A 22755-nucleotide genomic window follows, 5' to 3' on the forward strand; every position below is an offset into this window, starting at 1 on the left:
AGAAGAGACACCAATTGACTTCCATAGGATGTACATCAGGAATAATATCAGATCTTAATATAAATAAATAAAGGAAGAAATTATGAAGGAGTTCTGTGTTTGCACTGCATAGAAAACAATGCACTGTATCTGGGCAGACTTCCTATTTATGTTTTAAGAAAAAGATTAGCATATATTTAAGGTTCCTGGTTAGGATTAAATACCCACAGTCTTGGTTACAAACTATCAAGACTGTATGGTTTCATTTAATCTATGCTTAGTGTAAGCTAATAAATCCCACTAATAAGCTTCTGTTTAATTAGACAAACACTTGTGGGTATTTTGAAAGAACAAACATCATCGAATTTCGGGGTATAATCATGGCCAAATCCAACTGAAATAGCTTCCAAATGATGCCTCTCCTGATGCGCTCATGCAAACACTTAGCACAATGTAATAGTTGGAAGATGCAAAACATCATCTCACTGCTGCCTGCAATTTGAGTTGCTTCTAGCTCAATCGTGTACATATCTGCTACAGAATTAAACCTCATGGAGCTCGAATGTACTCATCCTAAGGCAGGAGTTCTCAAACTTTTCCAGTTGCAGAGCCCTTTTTGAAGCAAAAGTTTCTTGTAGAGCCCCCCAAAATGTTTGTAACATATATTAGACTTGTGTATTTTGGCTGATTACCGATCCATTTCTGCTGAAAAAAACATGTCGGCTGAACCCTTACTGTTACGGCCAGCCGAACAAGCAGGATTGGCCGAAGGGAACCGACCAAACCAAATCTGTGCACAAGCCTAATATATATATCAGGCATGGTGGAAGAGGAGGAGGAGGAGGAGAAGTGTGGAGCCCCTCAGTATGCTTCAGAGCCTCAAGGGCTCCGTGGAGCACACTTTGAGAACCACTGCTTTAAGGTATACTGTATTTGCATTAGATCAATCTTGCAAATCTGCAAGATTACAGTGAAGACAAAGTTGTTCCTCCATGTTTGTATTTTCTAAGTGACCTTGTAGCAGAAGTCATTCATTTCAATAGGGTTTGCTATTATCTCCGTTTCTTAGTTTCCATGATGTTATGGAATGTATCCCACATGGATATGGGGTCATACTGCATATACTGATTTGAAAGTAACTCTCACTGAATACAACACAATTTGCTTTTGAGTAGACCTATTTGGGATTGCAAGGCTTCAGTTCTTACTATCCTTATCATCTGGCTTCAATGTAGATGTTGTCTTGCTGGTGCACATCACTGAAGTGTTCAGTAATATTTGGCTTGGATCTCTCCAGGAAATTGGCTACTCATAATCAATCATGCACTGCATTTCTCTCAATCACAATGGCCAATGACATGCAGGAATGATACAGTTATAATATAGAAAAATGACTTTTTGGCCTTCTATCGATTGGCCACGGTCATCCAGAATCCAAAGGCTTCCCTTTGTTAAATTCAGAGTAGCATTTCCCTCAACAGTCAAATTTCTCTTTGGGGAAGAATCCAGCCAAGGCGGGAGGGAACTTCCCTCTTTCTTTTTCATTCTCTTCATACATAAGGAAATAATTCTCCATTCTATCATACAATGCCAATTTGACTGAATATATTAAGGGGAGAAAGCCCTGTACTTGACCAATCCATACACAAAAAATCCTGGGCAGATTATTATTCAAACATGTGTAAGCAATGTTTTGAATTTTAAACCAAGGATGTGGGATGGCTAACCATATTGTCATTTTATTACAAAGAGACGTGAGAATATGTGGATGAGGTTGGTTTCTATACCAAAAGTGGGGAACGTTTTGCAGTATTAATCTTTTAGATGTCAACATCTAAGATCTACTTCCGTTAGCCATTTGTTAATTTCCAAGAAATTGGTAAATAATTTAAACAATCGTGCATGTCCCTGAATATTAAGGGATTTTCCAAAACCACACTTAGCTGCAAAATGTAGCTACTATGGGACAACTCCAAAACACATGCATTAAGGAGGCATTAGCAGTATTACAATTCCAACAATATGCTTTTAAACAAAGCTCTTTCTTCAATAACTATTATGACCACCAGTACCCAAAAAAGCCATTTCTGCTGCATAGACATAGTTGGAGATCTATAACACTATGTAACGCTTTTTTTTGTTCCTGGTTTATAAATATCATGACCTAATTGGTTCTATCAATAAAACATGGAAAAAAGTTTATTAAGCTGCAAAAACTGTTTTTGCAGGACATTTTGCAGCACATTTTGCTATAGTTTTTTTTTTTTTATAAATATCTCATTGAGTCTCAACCAATCCAACATAGTTAGTGGCAGACACAAAAATGAAGTTTCTGGAGTAGAACAACTACCTCAAACATTGTTACCTAGTGTAATCATACTACTGTACTTATACTGTAGATGTCAAAATCCAACGGCATTGATTAGTCAAAACTGGATATTCCAGTTTTTTATTATATTCTTGCTGTAAACCTTGATGTCATATTAATTTATAAATAACATAAATATGTATAAATAAATGGTTGGTTTGGATACTTGGTCATCCTCAATTTATATCTCTACTATTAAGGGAACCTGAGATGCACTAAAAGCTACAGCTCCAAATCTAGATTGTAACAGACATTTCAGCTGTAAATATTGCGATTCAGTGTATAGAGGTAGTTTATACTGCTCCTGAAAAATTGAAAAAAAGAAAAGAAAAGAAAAAAAGCAAAACTGGCCATCAACATCAAGTTTCTTATTTAAGGTAACAATCCCTAAGCAATCCATAAAAACCATTCCTTACCAGTTTTAAGATTTGGTTTCCCTATAAAGTTAATTTGGAATCGGATTATGGGTCAAATTACAATTGATAAGATCAAATTTGATGCAGGCTTGAACCTTTTTTTGCCATATTTTCCCAAAAGCGCAGTAAGTGGCCAATGTACAGTTGAATTTGGGTAGTAATAATGACATTTTATTCTATCCAGTTGATTTCTGCCTGGGTAATCCTTTAATAAACTGATACATGGGAAGCAACAGGAGAAGCAGCAAATCATCTTATAGAAGATGGGGTTTTGCTCAGACTCTAAAGAAAAATAATCTGGCTAAACCACATTTATTAACCATTGTAGCTGCTGGATTTCCCTCACGCCTCTCAGTTTTCATGGAAGTGCCTGGGAACAATTATTGACTGTAGGGGCTGAGCCTTGGGATTTAACAGGAGAATGTTTCTCACACCCATCAAGCAAGTGAGTTCTCTCCACACAATTTTCTTGGCTGGGTTTTGTTGTTATGTGCCATCAAGTCGACTTTGATTTATAGTGACCCGTTGAAGAGAGACCTCCAAAAGACTCTGATATTACTATCCCTGCTCAGGTTTTGCAAACCAAGACTGTGGCTTCCTCAGTTGAGTCAATCCATCTGTAACAGACTCTTCCTCTTTTCTCACTGCCTTCTACTTTCCTCAGTTATCATTCTTTCCAGTAAATAATCGTATAATGTGTCCAAAGTATGATAGCCTGAGTTTAGCCATTTTGGCTTCTAAGGAGAGGTCAGGATTGAGTTTTTCTTAGATTAGATTTAGTGTAGAAGCTCAGTTTGGACATAATGCAGATGGTTCTAGCTTCAAATTCCTGGCATATTTATATAGATCTGGTATATACTCTGTTTTGAAAATTATAGACATACACTTCCATTCAGTGAGAAGCAAGGGTGAGGAACCATGGACTCTGGAACTCAATATGTCCTTCCTGAAGTCACAATAATTTCTTTTCAATCATATTTGTTGATGTCGGAATGGTTCATCTGTGCAACCAGAAAAAACAAGGGAGCTGCTCTTCCCCATCTTTCCTGACCATGTGGATTCTAACATCAGCAAACAGATGACGGCCAGGCATAGGGAGCTCCATGACTGGTGGAGAGTAACAAAGGCAATACAGAGACAACTGAAGTGTTAACACAGTGATGGGTCGAACCAATTGGTCACTGTCCCCAGATTTAGCAGGTAGGTGCTGAAACTGGGGCAGAAATACTCCAGAGTAATTTCCCCCCATATAGAGGTGGCCCTTGAAAGGCTCACACAGAGAGGGACGCCCTATTCCAAGATCTTCTCCAGCTTCTGTAATCTGTGGTTGGTATCATGTAATTTAATTACTAGATGGCACTAGATTTAGCTGTATCTGGGTGAAGTCCAGTTTCCAGTTACTGTTCTGTTCCTGTTTGAAGAGACAATATACTTCTTATCTGGCTTCCTGGATAATGTCCTCCAGGGCTTCCGTGACGAAGTTCCGCAACAGAGTTCAACAAAAGAAACGTTGAGAAAGCAAGCTCTGGGCTCGCTTCTTTATAAGGAAGGGATTTTGTTTTGGGTTGCAAAATATTAGGTGAATAATACGAACCTCCTGCTCTGATACCGCAACTCCATTTCTGAAAAGCCACTTTGTTAATCTTGGTGTTGAATCTAGCTGTTTTAAATTACTGTAATGTATAATAACAAGGTTTAATGACAATACAGTGGTGGGGAGCCAAAGAACACGAGGAAGTATGGGCCAACAAAACGATGAGCGAAGGAACAAGCGCAAGTGAGAACACAAACATGTTGCCCCTTTTACTAGGGAATGAATGGAAAGGGATTTGGAACGTCGCTGTCTGCGGTTTCTAGAACGTTCCATAGGAATAAATTGTTGTGAGAACTTGCCGAGTTCGCTCCTCAGAGATCCTGGTCCCTTAAGGTTGGGAATGAAGGAGTGGGAATTTAATGGCAGAATCCAGAGATTTCTGTGGTCAAATATATATTCTGTTGGCCTCTTGATGTACATCAACAAATTAATATTGTATGGCTGCCATTTCAAAGCCCGCTCACGGCAAAGAGACGTATCTGAAGCCATTCGAGCACAGATGGTTCAAACTATATGCAGATATTCATACTTCGGCGCTTTTTTTGCGTTTGGTCTGTTTTTTTCCCCTTCGTTCTTTCTGTTGAACTGTAATGAATTGTCTCATAATCTATTCCATCTTCTTGCCATTAGCAGGCTCTGAATGTTCACAAATAGGAGCAAAGAACTCATTTTCCAGAGCTTTAATCACACAAAGAAGGAATGCCTAATTCTCTAAATGAAATGGTCTGTGAGCACTGAAGTGGAGATTTAATATATCACGGCAAATTAGGTAGATTTTAATAAATTACTTATCTTTCTGAATACTTTACATATGCTTGCGAAAGAAATATAGCCTGTTTTGCAAACAGTAGGGAGATACCTCTCCTTATGCTAGACTGTTCAAAGAAACTAAAAAGGCAACAATGAAGTGTATATTCAAAAATAAAATGTTAGCTCCTTCTTATGAATCTCATCGACAGACGTATTTCTTTTTGTAGTGCCTATCCACGGCTCCATTAAAAAAAAAAAATCAATTAAATTCTTCACTACCATTGGCGGAAGGCTGGAAAATTGCGTTTCCAGGCTGTTTTCAATCACTGATTATCAGGATACAAATATTCATTGTTCAGATTTTATTTAAGTTTTAAACATTATTTAAAGGGGGGGGGGGGGAGTTGGGGCCCCGTGGCCGAGCCTTAAGTGTAAGATAAGCTGATCGATCTTTTCATAGTTTCATCTCACACTTTGATAGTTATGATTTGAAATATGTAAATCTTTTTTCTTACAGATGATAAACACAAGCACTCTACCATCAAAACAAAAAAGGAGTTTTAAGCCCATACCCTCCCTCCCAACTTGATAATCACAAACAACTGATTATAATGTTCGCAGAAGGGCAAAAGTTGTGTGTTTCTTTTTTTATAAAAGCTTGCCGTAATTTAATAAGTCTTGGGACCAGTCTCGTTCTTTATATTTAATTGATAGAAACGGCATGCATCAAAGAAAACGCATACTGAGATTTAATGTGCATAAAATGGATATTAGCATTTTAAAGAGGCAGATTAACACATTAATCCAAGTAATTTTCATATATTGCTTCTAATAAAAGCTTCACAGTATAAAAATTCTTAATGAGGCTAATCGCAGGCATTCCATTTAGCGGGGTGATTAGGGATAACATAAAAGTATTTTTAATCAGTTTTCTAAGGCTTAAGATTTATTTTTTTTATTAAAAATTAAAAATTTGACTTGCATTTTTATTATATTTTATGTAAGGCAGAAAAAAATGTTGAAAATGCAAATAAAGCACATCATTCAATCATGTAGGTATTAATTATTTACAAGCTGGCATCCACTGTGGGTGGGGCTGTAGCCTAAGGGAAGGAGAGTATATATATATATATATATATATATATAGAGAGAGAGAGAGAGAGAGAGAGAGAGAGAGAGAGAGAGAGAGAGAGAGAGAGAAGGAAAATATATAAACTTTAAAGCTGTAAATTGTGCATCCTTTACATATAAATTATACATTAAATAGACCGTAGCATCTCTTTGCCTTGCAGTAGAAACCCAGCACTGGTTACATTAGGAAAAGGCACATCTGTAGGTACAACTGCTCATTTTTCAGGCCTCCGGGCTGTTTCTTAGTTCCTTGTGGATGGAGCGCAGAGCATTGAGGGCTTCCACTGTTACTTTGAGCCTTCCAATTACTGTTCCATCATCTGGCGAATTGAAAACTAGAAGAAAAAAAAAACACAAGGGAAGTGCTGGCAGTGGGGGAAGCAACATCAGTGGCTTCCCAAATGTTTGAGTCAACCTCAACTGATAGGGAATGGCCTTCCAATACTCCTAAAAAGAAGTGGGAAGAATCACAGAACTATCTGCATTTTCTGGGTGTGAGGTCTGATTGCACCTGATTTTTTTTCATGTCAGGAGCAACTTGAGTCGCTCCTGGAGTGAAAGAATTGGCCGTCTGCAAGGACGTTGCTCAGGGGACGCCCGGATGTTTTGATGTTTTACCATCCTTGTGGGAGGCTTCTCTCCTGTCCCTGCATGGAGCTGGAGCTGATAGAGGGAGCTCATCCGCACTCTCCCCGGGTGGGATTCGAACCTGGCAGCCTTCAGGTCAGCAACCCAACCTTCAAGTCACAAGGCTTTAACTCACTACTCCACCGGGGGCTCCTATTGCACCTGATAGCGGCTTTTCTTTGGAGACCTTGTGCTGATCCCCATGAATCTCTGTTGACTCCCTTGGATACTACCGTGTCGAGACACTGCAGTGCTACTCTTGCCTTAAGAAAGGAATGACAGCTGGCAGCAACATATATGGGATGGAAAAACCATCCTGAACTCACCCTTGATGTCTTGTTCAATCATGTCTCGCTTGTTCTGAAATATCTCACTCAGACGGACATATGCAAAGCCAATATCTTCACACTCAAGGTCTTGTTCATCTTCAGGAGGGTCACTGACCACTGTGAATCGTATGCTGAGATGTGGTTTGAGATGGCCATGGGGAGAAACATAACAGACATTCACATATTTGTTCCTAAAAACCTCTGCTTCGACCTCAGGGTAAAACCAAAGATTATGTTGTTTACACTTTTAAAAAAATGCAACTCTATATTATATGCTTTATTCTTTTAGTAGACCACAAGTTAAACATGAGTTTCTTGGAATATTGTGTCCAATTCTGGGCAGTACAGTTCAATTTGGGTGTAAAAAAGATTAGATTTGGGCAATGGAGGTTCACTGTGTCATGGAATATGGGAATCTCTCCAACTTTCCACAAATATATATTATCCTGAAGCAGATGTCTCAAACATGTACATAAAATATATAAAATGAGTTGTACACATTCCTCAAAGCTTATTCAGAAAGCAGCTTAGTAATAATGCTAAAAGGCACTACACAAGTTCTGCCAATAAAGCTATTTACTTAAGTACAAAGAACTAGAACGAAGTATGCTTTTGAAAGTCGTGGTTCCCTCTTGTGCTAGGATACAGCATGGAAGGGTAAAATTTAAATGCACATTATCCTTTAATGAGCAGACAAATAACCCACTTCCCACTACTATGCTTCAACATGTTGGCCTGTATGTGTTTACTTGAAAAGAGGGAAGGGCCCAAAAGATGGAGACACATGTAAGTGATTATTTTCCTTGGCACCTGAGCCAACTCCACAATTGGGAAGGTCTAGCCAGACCATGGAATGTTGGCTTTAGCAGGTTGTCAAGTATGTTTTGCTTGTCAAAGAAAAATAAAGTAAAATAAAGACTATAAAAATATCAATGTCAAAGAGAATTCCACAGTGTGATGCTGCAGATGAAGCTTCAGAAAATCATTAACTTAGAAGTGACATAGAATACTTTTTGTTCAGTTTAATGTGTGGAACTTCTTTCAGATGTCTTTCAATTTCAAGGAAGCTTGTGGGGCCACATACAATGGTCGTGGGAGAAATATGAGATGCAAAATACAAGCCTAATGGGGTTTAAATGTCTATTGTTAATAATAAAGCATAAGGATCAGCCACAGGGAAGACCCAGATTAGTCTCAGCATTTATAGTCTTCCTGAAGTAAACAATGGCTTCTGTTGATCTAGTAAAGAATACAGCATCTTGTCTTGATTTGGGATGGGGCCGATGTACCATTTAAGAGCTCTCACTTGAAGCATTGATATATTCACCATAACACAGTAGGATATTAAGATGGTTTAAAGTGAGTGGATCATTGATCAATCCATCCCAGGACTATTCCGACTGGTAGGGCTCTCCAGATTCATTTCCTATCCTGTTAAATGTATGCTTTTAACTGGAAGTGTTAGGAACTGAACTTGAATGGGAACATATGCTCAACATGTAGTTGACATATCCCCAACGCATGTTGGCAGGGACATACGAAAACTATGAGTGATCATGAGCATCTGGCCATCAAATCTTATCAATATTAGTTGAAGGAACTAGATGAGTTCACTCTTAAAAGAAGAAAAAAGGTGGAAGTGGCGGAAAATGTAAACGATTTCCATATATTTCAGATGTCAACCATAAGAAGGGAAACCCACTCTCAGCAAATTTGGTACAATTATTTTTTACTCCAGTTGATATATTCAATTGATCATTTATTTATTTTTCTGATTATACACTGCCTTTCAAATGGATCTGGGAGAAGGGGATATAATCGTGAGCATATGTAGGAAATGCCTCTTGCACATGACTACAATTATGTCCCATTAAAAAACATGAGATTTAAGCACAACTAACTATTCTGGGCTGTTACATGCGATGAACAATTCAGCAAGGGAATCTGCTACCTGATAAAGATATAGATTCCTCTTGGATGTTTTCAGATGGGCGATGGAGACAAATTAATAGTAGAATGATAGAAAATGGATCTTTGTTTTCATGCATGGGCTTTGACATGATGGATTCCACAAAGGGGAGATTTTCATTGAATTTTGGAAGGAACTTCTTGACAGAGAGAGCAGTTTGGCAATGGAACCAACTGCCCAGAAAGGTGGTGGGGTTTTTCTACTACGGATGTCTTCAAGAAAATGTTGGACAGCTACCTGCTGGTGATCCTGTATTAAGATGAGTGTTAGAAATGATGGCTCATTCATCTTTAGGATTTTGACACTTGCTACCTATGCAAGACTCAGGACCTCATCACATTGACAATTGGAAAGCAGAGGGAATAGTCTTAATTTGTTCCCTACCATCTTTCCCCATCTTCTATGATGGCCTGCCATCCCTCATCCTTCTTCGTGTTTTCCCCACTTCATTTGTATTTTATTGTGTCAGGAATTGGGTAGCACTCCTGAAAATGGAGTCTTCTCTTCATTTCAACATGCTGGCAACATGGATTCCCATGGGTAGCCACTGAAAGTGGCCATGCGTCATGAGATGGCCTCCTTAGGCCTCCGTTTTGCCAGAGTGTTAAAACGGAGAGGAAACGGAGAGTAGACTATGTGGGATGAAGTCTTCAATTAAACACTTTTAGAGTCCACTGAATTCAAAGAGAATGAAATAATGTTTCAGCTCTTTTACCTATGGAATTAGAGGAACTCTGAAATGTTGTACCATTGCTAAATCTAAGTTCTACAGCACTACAGTTTGTGAAACTGCAAGGAATTTCAACTTTGCCTAAGTCACCAGCCTTTGGTATGTCTTACAAAACAATGGTCTGTGCCACAGAATATAGCACCGTTGGGAAATATGTAACTTTATTTGTAGCTTTGCTAGCACCAGCATGTTATCCATCTTACTAATGTATGCAGTAAATCTGGAAGTCTTTTGCTTGTTTGCTGAAATGAGAAAGGGAAAAAATGTTTCTGAACATCAAAGTGCTTTAGATGTGATACGTGCCTGCTCTTAAGGGATCACTTTATGGAACTTCCTGTCGGATTCCATTAAAAATTGTGAACCGGCCAACGCATGAAGCTCAATTTTAAAGGAAAATGGAGGAAACAGAGATTACGGTCTTATTGCCAAGAACTACCCTCAGGTCTGCAAAGCTTATTTGTAAATATGTGGCTAACTGAAGAGTGTGAAAAGCTGATTGGCAGCTTTTACACTTTTCATTGAATCAGCAGCCATTTGGGTTGAGATTAAAAGGGCATGGATCTTAACATCAAAAAGTTTTCTCCATGAATTCAGGGAAAGAGTTATGCAGTTTATCAAAAGTCCTATTGTCAAAAGTATTTATTTATTTGCCCATCCTAAAAATAGACAAATAAGCAGAAGCTTCCAGAGGTTCAATGTTATTTCATCCCACCTGTATTTCTGGAAAGTGGTTGCACATCCTTGTTCTACTTGGGTAAAACAAAATAGGAAGTATCTGTTGCATTTTTTTTTTAAAAAAAACTTTGTTGAAGTCATGTGGTGTTCAAACAAACATGAGAGAATACAAAACAAACTCCCTTCTATATGGAGGATGTTTACATATGGAAATACAAATTGATAATGCTGATGATACCTACTGTTGGAACTACTTAGTTTTGTGAACAAACCAGCAAGCTTTCAATTATTTATGCATTCATTTATTCATTATCCACTCCCTTCAGATCCAATTATAAATTAATTTGCATGGTAAGGAGCGTCAGTCAAAGTGTTGTGACGTACTTAGTTCCTAAACGTACCTTCCAGGGCTGGGCTCGGTTCCTTGAAGCATGGTTTTGAGAACATCTCGCCTTGCTTTGTTGTTTGCTTGATCCAGGTGCATGACTGCAAAGAGAAGTCTATGAGAAACGGCTGGTTCCAATTCACTGCAAGCAAATACCGTGAAGACGTTTGCTTTGTGATTTGCTCATTTTCAAAGTGACTTCCTTGTGTTTGGATTTGAGTCAGGGGTAAATATTAGCTTCTAATTTCCAAGAGGGAGCTGTGGTAGTCTGTTGCAGCAAAAGCAATAAAGAGTCCCTTGAAACCTTATTTATTATAGTGTGAGCGCTCATAGCCCATTGTATTAAAAACATGAAACATTACCCCAAATTTCAGGTATGTGCAATATTCAGTTCACATGATTTCAGGCTGAAGCACAGGCCACAATAACAGAGAGAAATTACAAGGAGGGAATACAGCTACAAATATTAAATATACATTTTAACATTTGTTAGGTTTGTTGTTGGTACAGTATCACAAAGATGGTGATAACAGGGGGGGAAAACAATTCATGAAATTGTACTAAGAATCCCATATCTTGCTTTAGACTGGATCTTCCTAACGAATTGTAACTCACCAATCTCTCTTTCTCTCTCTGAAATCCTCTCTGAAGTATCTTTCACTATGTTAAAAGTGGAGTATTCTTTCTATGGGGAGATTCATACACAGTGAATTTCACTGCCATGCATTTGTGCCCTCTTTCAAAATAAAAGAGGAAACTGGGGGCCTGGAAAGAGCAAACCATGACATGTGCCTTGGCTCCTTTATACCTGGCATGAGATCATCGACCGAGTATTAGGCTCTTAATATTATTTATTGCATCCTACTAGATTTCTGTTGTTCACCACTCAAAATATTTCTGATGGATGGGTGCAAGCATTTGATACAACAAACTATTATCTTTATAAGCCACAGTCCCTAAAAAGTTGAAGGTTATTCAAAGTATGATAATTGGGACACTTAGGATATTGTGTTCTTCCGATTACGAACGTATTCCCAGCTTGGTTTTTTTAGTTTTGTCTCTTAAGAAATGTGTGAATAGGCCTACTTTTAAAGGAGTCACTCTTTATTTAAGCCTAAAATACCATATTTAGGCAGGGGGAGGAGAAAAGAAGGTAATGGGAGGATGGGGGTGGAGGAATTGTCTCTTTCAGTATTTCCTAAAAGGACATCCACGACAAACACCAGAACTGAAGTGGGAACCGTGATCCAATTGTCATATTGCTGGCAGTTTTATGCCACACTGTCGGAAAAGATACGGGCGGCATCTCCGAATGCCACACAGCTGTCATATCCTGTTAATGGCCCTGGCAGTCAGGCCTGTAAAAGCCAGTGGCTTTTATTGCTTCGCAATGGAAGGGATTTACGGCGGTTTCTTTCACCTCGGTGAAAGCCCGTGATAGCGATAATGTATGGCAGAGCACTTGTCCTTTCTGACAGCCCCTGTAATTTAATCCTCCTCTCCTGCCACAACAGGCAATAAGAGAGACTTTGAGAGCAGCCGTGTTGTGAAGGCTACAGCCTGACATTTATCCATCTGTATTTAAACACACATGCGAGGTGCATCTGATGAAGAGGGCCAAAGCCTCACGGAAGCTGACACCGTAATAGCTATATTTGTCGTTCAGAAACACAGGGTTTCACATTCTCTGCAGTGAAACAGACTAAGATGGTTAATTTGGAAATTAACCCCATTCCATGTTACAGTGTGGACACCATCATGCTGGAGCTTTTTCTACCCAGTGTTACAACCACATACATAGAGTCGCAATGAAAGCATTGCATTATGGCTGTGAGCTTGACTGAACACAAATATACAGCAGTGGGGTTCAATGACACAACTGTTGCAGACTACTGAGGATTTTGGCCACATAATGAGAAGACAGGAAAGTTTGGAAAATATCATGATGCTGGGGAAAATGGAAGGAAAAAGGAAGAGAGGCCGACCAAGGGCAAGATGGATGGACGGTATCCTTGAAGTGATTGGCATGAACTTGAAGGAACTGGGGGTGGCGATGGCCGACAGGGAGCTCTGGCGCAGACTGGTCCATGAGATCTCGAAGAGTCAGAAACAACTGACCGAATGAAGAAGAGAAGAAGACTGAGGATAAACATTGTGGTTATTGTTGTTGTTATTCTTATTCCCTACCTGTTATTCTTATTCCCTACCCTATGGACTGAGATGCGGATCACTAACATTTTACCATACAACATGAATTGTCAGTTAAAAAATAACACTGATCTTATAAGGAGCTTGCCAGCCGCTTTGGTCTCAATCTAAGAGATAATAACAGCAGGATACAAATAAATATGAGGATGACGATAATAATATTTCCAGTGTGAATCCTGCCTCTGCCAAGAATTGATCTGATAGCTCTAACTGAGCCTCAGTCTTCCGATACGCAATATTAGGACAGTCATTCTGAGTTACTCTGTAGGGTGTTTTTCAAAGGATGACAGTTAATGCAAATATTGAGAGCCAGCATGGTGCAATGGTATGAATGTTGGAATATGACTCTGAGGACTGGGGATATCTTCCTTGCTTGCACATGGAAAACCAGAGTTATGTTGGATGAGTCACATACTCTCTGCCCCAGAAAACCCCACAATAGGGTCACCTTAGTCTTGCCATAAATCAGAAGCAAGGGCAGACAACAAGACAAATATTGAGAGACAGAAGTTTATGTGTTGGTCTAGAACTCCAGGAGACAGGGGTTCGACCCCCCTCTAACCTGCAAGACATAGCGGTCAACTCATACTCTCTTAACCCAAGAGGAAAGCAATGGCAAGTCTCCTTGAAGACATCTCATCAAGAAAATCCTAGGAGAGGGCCAGGATAATGTTGGAGTTTATTTGAAGGCACATCTCACACACATTTATAAACATTGTGTGTTCTTCCATTTTTTCATGTGTAACAATAATGGTTTTAATGCCACTACTCTAGGTGTTGTGTGGTCGATTTAAATGCTGTGTCTAATCTGCTGAAAGTAATATGTTTGTCTTAGAACTATTCCTGCCAAACTTAAAGCTGGCTTACCCTTGAGTTTTGCCATTGTGTCAAAATCTGTCCACACAGGTCTTCCCCGTCTGCCCTCTATTCTGAGTTAAATATCGAACATGGAGAAAAGTAGTGTCAAAGCATCTTCAGCAGTGTGCAAATGGAAGATCCCTTTATCATATTATCCTGAATCCAAAGGGTACCCAGCTATTCATTCTCTCTCTCTTTTTCATTTCGCTTGCCTGAGGTCCCTCCAATTTGTCCAAATAATCAACCACTCACTAGTCAGAGCCAAAGGCTTCTGATCTATATAAGTCTCATAAGAAAAAAAACTTTGGAAGATTTCATTAATCTTTCCCCTTTCTATTGTCAATTCCTAAGCAGGTTTATATAGAGCCAAGATAACATTCTTTAGCTCCGCGATCATTAATCTTATTTCCAGGCCCCTTTTTCCTGCCTTCTCAGCATTCCTGTGGCAATATTCTCCAGGCCCGATGAAAAATAAATGCTATTTCCTTGTTATCAGTGTCTATCAATTGAACTTAATCTTTGTTATTTCAATTATGGTGGTCTTGTCCAGGAGGAAAAAAAGAGAAATATCATTTTGTCAAGGTGAAATTAAGAGTCGACCCCTTCAGTGTAACTATCCATTCCGAGTCAGAGGAAGTACAAAGCCAGTTTGCTTACATCCACAGTATTTTCAACTTAGAATGATCACTAGTTTTAGTTTCAAAACATGAGCATGACCCTTGCTTGCCATCTTTATAGCTGACAAGTCAAGTTCTTTTCAATCTTCCTCAGGCTGAGGTCCTATTTGGATGTCATGAATTTCAAGTGACAGGTTTAATATCGGTAGACATAAAATAGAACAGGACCATGCCTCCTGCCCAAGTTCCCTCAAAAAGGTAAGCAACTGAAAAACTAGTTTTAAGACTATGGAATTGGCTTAAACCTATGGAGGTGATAGAGATGGGGTGTAGAGAGGACAGTTTAGCAACAGAGAAGATCTGATAGCAGCTTCTAGACTTGGGTTCAAGCTACAGGGCCAACTGGAGAGAGAGATATCCCAACAGGCAGGTGGGATTATTAAATGTTCATTTTTTCACTTTCTTTTATCTATGTTTATAGGAACATCCGTGTATACAAGACAGGATGCCATTGCCTATACATTACCCCAGTTCAGGAAAGATGTTGACAAGCTGGAACATGCACGATGGAGAGCAACTAAAATGATCAAAGGTCTGGAAGCCAAGACCTATGAGGAGCAGCTTAAGGAGCTGAGTATGTTTAGCTTCGAGAAGGGAAGGGGAAGAGGTGACATGATAGTCATTGTTAAAGATTTGAAAAAATGAAGCAGGCAAGTATTTTGCTGCTTCAAAGACATGGAGAAATGCATCCAAACGGCAGAAAAGGAGATTCCACTTGAATATTAGGAAGAACTCCCTGATATTTTTTTTCAGGAGCAACTGGAGTTGCTTCTGGAGTGAGAGAATTGGCCGTCTGCAAGGACGTTGCCCAGGGGATGCCCGGATGTTTTGATGTTTTACCATTCTTGTGGAAGGCTTCTCTCATGTCCCCGAATGCAACTCAACCTTCAAGTCACGAGGCTTTTATCCCCTAGGCCATCAGAGGCTCCAACTCCCTGATGATAAGAGCTGTTCAACAATGGAACACACTGGTGGGTTCTTCTACTTTGGAGAATTGTAAACAGAGGCTGGATGGCCAACATTCAGAAATGTGTATTCTTGCATGTCAGACTGGTTGGACCTTGTGGTCTCCTTCAACTCCAGGATTCCATGATACTACCCTTAGTACATGGTTTTGGATATCAATTTCTGGGCTCTGGTAAATAAGGTGCAGAAAGTATAGCTGAACCCATAATCTGTTGTGGGCTTCTGGACTATGTCAACTTGGCTCTTATTTTTATGTTTTGTATCTCTTCTCACTAACATCCTCAGAAAACTTGAATGGCTTTACATTACTTTTAGTCTTATTTTCATGAGGTGCTGAATGACAGGTTTTTCCATAATTGTAGTAATTGTGCTTCTCTCATATGTGCTTGAAATTTACTTAATACAGAATCTGAACAAAGAGTAATCTTGAAGGGAACATTGAAGACCTTACTTCTTAGAACGTTTCTTCTATGAGAAGAGATTTTACATTAAAAACAAGCTATTAAAAGATGATCTGCCTCCATTATAATATAAAAACGAAATTAAATTTACTAATTGTAGAACTGCCTTCTTTCTTAAGACTAAAAAAGAAAACTCAAAGTCTCGGGAGACTGAGAGCACTCCAGCTTTACAATAAGTGTTGCTTATTAAGCCCGAATTCCAAAAGATGTAAAGCAGATTTTGAAAAAAGCCATTCACAGTGTGTGGAGGTAAATATAATAAGAGAACTCAATAAAAAAGGTATTATTTACCGAGAAATAATGATTTCTTAAATTACATCTGGATTTATTGTGATTTCTTCATACAAAATCCTGGGGACTACTAGTTTCCCTTTAAGCTCAAAGTACACTTTCTTTCCCAATCACGTAAATCTCAGTTTTATTAAAGGAAATATTCAATTAACCCCAAATATTCGACATGCACAAATCTAATTAGGCATGAATAAGAGATGGAATAAAGCTATAGTAAACACACACATTCCCACTTCATTACTATTAGATTATTGGCTTCCTCGCTGACATTATCAAACAGCAAATTCATTAGGACTTTTGCCTGAAACGGTGTGCCTTTACAAGCAAAACCGGCACCAAGGAGAAATTAGCCGACAAGTTATTTAAATAATATTCTAGCAAAGACAAAGCCTTTGTGTTGGAAACACATTTTGATTTATAACATTGTGGCAATTATTGCCAAAAATAATTATCTCAAGAGAGAGATTATATTGTATTGCTAGTTAGAAGACGGATTAGTCTAAATCCTAGATTGCCATGCAGCAAGGGTGAAGGATAAAAAACAAGATGGCACACCGGACAATTGAAAAAAAACTAATGGGCTTTGCAAAGTCAAGATACTGAAATAAATACGATTTTTGGATAATCATTTTTAATGTTCCTATTTCATGTTTTTTATGTTCCTATTTCAGAGCTAAGTACTGCACACTCTATATGAAATTAATTAAGCAATCAAAGGCTGGAACTATTCCATAATGATCCAACTGCAATTAAATTGCATCTTTTGGAAAAGAAAATACCACCACCAATATAGAGACAATATATTATGTGATGAGCATGACATATCTCACGAGGTGGACTTCAAATGGGGCAGAAAATGTTACTACACAGTCTAAAAGACCCATGAAAAGTTATTTTGCACAGGGAACAGCTACAACGATAGAGCAACCCCACTGAACTCTTCATCCTGGCACGGTGCTCCAGTACATAAAAGAATGAAATCCTTCTTTTCCTAGTATCACAGAGTTGGAAGAGTTGGACCACAAGGCCAATCCAATCCAACCCTCTGCCATGCAAGGAATAGTTTTTTCTTTCGAAACTATTGGCTTTCATTCTCCCATCTCTCTGCTGAGCTGTGTGTGTGTTGATGTGTGTATATGGGGAGAAAAATATTGATATAGTTGTGCCCCTTTTTTTGTTCTCTCCCTTGCTCTTGTCAAATGAACTGAGGAAATGGTGGGATAGAGACATGGGCCTCTCCAGGAGATCTCAGAGCTCTAATGGCTCCAAAAAGGGAAATACGGATTTTCAAATAACACGGATCCAAGCTATATAGGGCTTTGTAAGTCAAAACAGTCGTCTGAATTATCTACGTGACCTTAGAACTCCAATGGACTCAAAAAGGAAAGTAGAGATTTTCAATTAACCCAGATCCAAGCTGTATAGGGTTTCGTAAGACAAAACAGTCCTCTGAATTGTCTATGTGACCTTAGAGCTCCAATGGTCTCAAAAAGGGAAATATGGACCTTCAAATCACCTGGATCCAAGTTGTCTAGGGCTTTATCAATCAAAACGATTACAATGAATGGCCTAAGCGATCTTAGAGCTACAATAGATTCATAAAGGGAAATATGAACCTTGAAAAATCCCAGATCCAAGCTCTATATGGCGTTGTAAGTCAAAACAGTCCTCTGAATTGTCTACATGATCTTAGAGCTCCAATGGGCTCAAAAAGGGAAATATGGACCTTCAAATCACCTGGACCCAAGTTGTCTAGGGCTTTATAGGTCAAGACTATTACACTCAATAGCCTAGGCGATCTTAGAGCTCCAATATGCTCAATGAGAGAAATACAAACCCCCAAATAACCAGGATTCAAGCTGTACAGGGCTTTATAAGTCCAAACCATTACACTGAATCATCTAAGCCAGGAATCCCCGAACTAAGGCCTGTGGGCCAGATATGGCCCTCCAAGGTTATTTACCTGGCCTGGTCCTGAACTTTAGACTTAGGGTTGACCTAAGTCTGAAACGACTTGAAGGCACACAGCAACAATTCTAATTTTGGACTATTTCATCATAGTCTGCCCCCCCCCCCCAATAGTCTGAGGGTCCTTGAACCAGCCCTTCACTTAAAAAGTTTGAGGACTCATGGTCTAAGCGATCTTAGAGCTCCAGTGGGCTCATGAATATGGTCCTTCTGATATCCCAGATCCAAGTCATATAGGGCTTTATAGATCAAAATATTTACTCTAAATTGTGCTTCAAACCAATAGATCTGCTGCAACAAGTGAGTTGTGTGCCATATAACCAGCTCCAGTTACAACATGGCAGAGATCTTTGGCCAACTGAAGCTTCTGGGTACTTTTCAAAGGCAGCCCCACATAGAGAGCAGTGCAACAATCCAAATCTATCATGGGGTTTTCTTGACAAGATTTATTCAAGGAGTTTTGCCATGGCTTTCCTGCTTGGCTCAGAATATGACTTGCCCAAGGTTACCCAGTTGGTTTCCATGGCTGATTGGGGATTTGCACTCTAGTCTCCCACAGCCCTAATCCAATACTTAAACCATTACACCACACTGGTTTTCTTCAAGTTTTTCAGGCACTAGAATTGAGTAATAAAATGAGAGAGTTATTTTAAGGGGGAAATAATTTTTTTATGGAGCTGGAGAAGAACAGCCTTCAAGCTTGAACTGCGAAGTAATAAATTTAGGACCTGGGTTTTTTTTTGTAAAAAAAAAGATGAAGTTGTGAAGAGATTGTTCAAATAATGCCTAAAAATGAATCACAATATAATGAAAAAGTTGGACGCACAGTGTCACCCCTGCTCTATCCGTATAGATTGGGTAGAGCACGATCACATAAATAACAAAGTTACTGACACTAACTGCTGGATGAGTTCCCGATTGGCAATATAGACCATCTTGCTTTGCTCTGTGTTCCAAGGGCACATCTAACTTCAATAATAACGTTGCATATGGGGGAAAATCCCCTCTGAATATTTGGCTTTGTGAAATTTTGTGGATTCATTAAAACACAGATGTTTTGTATATTTCATTGTATGACAATGTGCCGTCAAAATTTATTACAGCCTGGCATAAGGAATAGCACTTATCTGCTCATACACAACTCTCTAGTGTTACATACAAAAAAATTAAATGATTTGGAAGTATGGTTTGCCAAATGTTGGAAGAGCTGTTACTTCTTTGTTTGCTTTCACTTGGCAACCTTTCTTCCCTACGAAAACTGGTAGGATAATTTTAAAAACCACAATTAAAGTGAGAAATAATGCCAGTAAAAAGGGTTGCCAAAGCAAAAAGTGGAAGGAGATTCTTTCTCGTTAATGATTGTATCAACAAGGAAATTTCACCAGGGAGTTGCTTGTTACCTGGTTGTATGATGATGATGATGATGATGATGGTGGTGGTGATGATGATGATAATGGGGGAAACAAACCCACCATCTCTCCACAACCATTAAAGGAAGGTAGAGTTCTCATGTTTTCATTTTGAAAACCCCATCCATAACTTTTTTGAAGGCTTCCAGACAGTAACCAAGTGGCTACTAAGAAAAGCAGAACTTCAAACTTTAGTTCAATTTAGAACGGCTCCTATGTATTTCAGAGTATTATTTCTAAAATATGTACCAGATATTTCCAATAAGGATCACTTTAAAATACAACAACAGAGAGACATGGAACCGGGGATAACGAAACATAAGCAAAAACATACATAATGAAAACGTACCATGGCTGTAATTGTAATAGACCCACTGCCCGCTTCGGGGTTTTGGAAGTGATACCGGAGTTTCCTCCGCTGGGAAAGTAGAGAACTTGCATTCTACAAACAACCGTTGTATTGTGTTATCCCTTGTAATCTGGTTGTCAGTGAAACTGAGCGATATGATTTCAATCCGGATTTTTTCAGCAGCCTATTAAAACAAAATATCATATAAACAAAAGAAAAAGTGATCTTGTGCATAAACATGTCTTGTTGTACTAAAGTGTCACCACAACCACACAAATCAAACAAGATGTATATATAAAAAATGACTACTAATTTATGACAGAGCAATCATAGATGTCCCGATGCCCTAGGGTTTAAACACTAACATTGCAATGGGCTAGAGATTTATAATTTATGTTGAAAATACAGTTTTTAGTCCTGCTACCTAAGAGCCATTTAACCAGTATTGCCAAAGATTGAAGCTGGAACCTTACATACGGTAAGTACTACTGAAGCATTAATCTATGGCCCCACAAATATCACAAAGATGTGAAGGTTGTAATTTCTCATCTTAAAGAGACTTCTGGGCCATATATATTTATTTCTCAAGGAAATTTGCCTTCCCATAGACATTCTTCTTCACTTAATGACATCAGTTCTTAATCCACTAAATGATACCACATCTCCTAGTTTCCAGTCAAATATATTATTTAATATTGATACCTTCAGTCACCTTTTCTGAACTGTGGTCTTGAACAGATGGTAATTTTTAGGGGTGTGTGAAATGGCACATTGAGAGTCAACTTGAAGGTAAGACTGTGGCTAAGCAAACAGAAACTAATGGGTCAGCAGCCAGAAGCTCCTCTTCCTTCTATGGCAATGGTTCCCAACCTGTGGGTCCCCAGATGTTTTGGTAAACTGGCTGGGATTTCTGGGAGTTATAGGCCAAAACACCTGGAGACCCACAGGTTGAAAACCACTGTTCTATGGGCACCTGAGGCTGCCATCACCACCAGGAATATCCTTTTCTACATCCCCTGCCTCCTCGTCTGGTCTCTGGGTTCCAAGTTCCTCTGGGCCTTTTCATGCAGGTAGGCTTATGTGTGCAATGAGCCATCAAATCTAATGACACCTTAGTTTCGGCAATGCAATTTAGCCAAAAAAGTTGGGCATTAAAATACGGTATTTGTTTTAGCTTGCTTCAGCAGAAAAAATGGAATGTACAGAATGGGGGATGCCTGGCTCGACAGCAGTATGTGTGAAAAAGATTTGGAGTCCTCGTGGACAACAAGTTAAACATGAGCCAACAATGTGATGCGGCAGCTAAAAAAGCCAACGGGATTTTGGCCTGTATCAATAGGAGTATAGCGTCCAGATCCAGGGAAGTCATGCTACCCCTCTATTCTGCTGTAGTCAGGCCACACCTGGAATACTGTGCCCAATTCTGGGCACTGCAGTTGAAGGGAGATGTTGACAAGCTGGAATGTGTCCAGAGGAGGGCAACTAAAATTATCAAGGGTATGGAGAACAAGCCCTATGAGGAGTGGCTTAAAGAGCTGGGCATGTTTAGCCTGCAGAAGAGAAGGCTGAGAGGAGATATGATAGCCATGTACAAATATGTGAGAGGAAGTCATAGGGAGGAGGGATCAAGCTTGTTTTCTGCTGCTCTGGAGACTAGGACGCGAAACAATGGCTTCAAACTACAGGAAAGGAGATTCCACCTGAACATCAGGAAGAACTTCCTCACTGGGAGAGCTGTTCAGCAGTGGAACTCTCTGCCTGGAGTGTGGTGGAAGCTCCTTCTTTGGAGGCTTTTAAGCAAAGACTGGATGGCCATCTCTCGGAGGTGCTTTGAATGCGATTTCCTGCTTCTTGACAGGGGGTTGGACTGGATGGCCCATGAGGTCTCTTCCAACTCTGTTATTCTATGATTGCTCCTCTCTTTTCATCTACTACAAGTTCCAAGGACTAAAAGTATCAGTTTGTGCTTTCAAAGCATAACGTTATCACCACTTGAGTACTGTATTTAGTTTTAGCTATGGTTTATCCAAGTAAGACAAGATAACAAACCTTGTTTTGATTTGGGTTCCTTTGGAGAAACCAGGGTTTAAATGAAACAGTTTACCCTTTTTGGGAGTAAACTAAAATAAAGTCATTGGAAAGGGTTGATTCCAGTCTTCTTGTGTTTATAAATGAGAAGCAGAAGGTGAAAGGTGGAAAAGCTCATCAGCTAGAGCTCAATCCTGTAGCACCAAATAATGGTGTAGGGTTCTGTTCCAATATGACTGAGATATGGAAAACTCAGAGCATTATGACTTTCTTTTAAAATTTTCATGGAACTTGAATATACAGTAGAGTCTCACTTATCCAAGCTAAACGGGCCGGCAGAAACTTGGATAAGTGAATATCTTGGATAATAAGGAGAGATTAAGGAAAAGCCTATTAAACATCAAATTAGGTTATGATTTTACAAATTAAGCACCAAAACATCACGTTATACAATACATTTGACAGAAAAAGTAGTTCAATAGGCAGTAATGTTATGTTGTAATTGCTGTATTTACGAATTTAGCACCAAAATATCACACTATATTGAAAACATTGACTACAAAAATGGCTTGGATTATCCAGAGGCT

The 22755-nt window shown here is 39.1% G+C and overlaps 1 protein-coding gene across 5 annotated transcripts in view; it reads right to left on the bottom strand.

Moving 5' to 3' along the window:
• Positions 1-5795: 5795 nt before the first annotated feature.
• rpgrip1l (RPGRIP1 like) overlaps positions 5796-22755 on the bottom strand; it is a 69085-nt gene continuing 52125 nt past the window's right edge. For all 5 annotated transcript variants that reach the window (XM_008113889.3, XM_008113888.3, XM_008113886.3 and 2 more), the window contains 4 exons: positions 20141-20324; positions 10970-11054; positions 7192-7325; positions 5796-6573 (listed from right to left, as the gene is read on the bottom strand). In XM_008113889.3, coding sequence (XP_008112096.1) covers positions 6461-6573; positions 7192-7325; positions 10970-11054; positions 20141-20324 — 516 coding nt within the window. In that variant the 3' untranslated portion in view covers positions 5796-6460. The remainder of the gene's footprint in view (positions 6574-7191; positions 7326-10969; positions 11055-20140; positions 20325-22755) is intronic.

Source organism: Anolis carolinensis, unplaced genomic scaffold (genome assembly GCF_035594765.1).
Source record: "Anolis carolinensis isolate JA03-04 unplaced genomic scaffold, rAnoCar3.1.pri scaffold_9, whole genome shotgun sequence".
NCBI classification, from domain to species: Eukaryota; Metazoa; Chordata; class Lepidosauria; order Squamata; family Dactyloidae; genus Anolis; species Anolis carolinensis.